This window comes from Eurypyga helias, unplaced genomic scaffold (assembly GCF_000690775.1).
Source record: "Eurypyga helias isolate BGI_N326 unplaced genomic scaffold, ASM69077v1 scaffold43063, whole genome shotgun sequence".
In the NCBI taxonomy this organism is placed as follows: domain Eukaryota; kingdom Metazoa; phylum Chordata; class Aves; order Eurypygiformes; family Eurypygidae; genus Eurypyga; species Eurypyga helias.
In genome coordinates this window covers 782-1,339 of record NW_010242841.1, presented here as the reverse complement: position 1 = coordinate 1,339, position 558 = coordinate 782, and the positions used below count along the sequence as shown (strand labels likewise).

At 58.8% G+C, this 558-nt stretch overlaps 1 protein-coding gene across 1 annotated transcript in view; it reads left to right on the top strand.

The window, feature by feature from the left end:
* Positions 1–268, top strand: part of DHX33 (DEAH (Asp-Glu-Ala-His) box polypeptide 33) — a 9,056-nt gene extending 8,788 nt beyond the window's left edge. Inside the window, exon 11 of the mRNA XM_010149186.1 lies at positions 1–268. This exon is cut by the window's left edge and continues 35 nt beyond it. Coding sequence (XP_010147488.1) covers positions 1–268 — 268 coding nt within the window.
* Positions 269–558: the final 290 nt, after the last annotated feature.

Genomic DNA, 558 nt, shown 5'->3' with positions numbered 1-558 from the left:
CATCCGCCGCTGCCTGGCTCACAGCCTCTTCATGAACGCCGCGGAGCTGCAGCCGGACGGCACCTACCGCACCCTGCACACTCGCCAGCCGCTGGCCATCCACCCCTCCTCCGTGCTCTTCCGCTGCAAGCCGGCCTGCGTGGTTTACAACGGGCTGCTTCACACCAACAGCTGCTACATGCGGGACCTGTGCCTGGTGGACGCCGACTGGCTGTACAATGCGGCGCCCCGCTACTTCCGCCGGCAGCTCCAGGCGGCCGGTCACTAACTGCTGGCTCTGGAATCCAACAGCTCCAGGGCTTTAAGCAGGTTTTATTGGCAAAACAAAATAGGAAAATAAAGTTTTAAATGTCTACATTTGCCTTTTTAAAAACTGTTTCCAGACGGGAGGTGCTACTGTCTTTTACCTCATCATTCATCTCTCTACCTGCTTACTGCTCACCTTCCTGTTCGCTCTCTGCCTTGGGACCAGCCAGGGGCCAGTAACGGGGCAATGCGACGTCCTCGCTGCTTGTGTCTCAGCCTCGGGGCGGCGAGCAGGGGTTTCTGGGCGAGGCT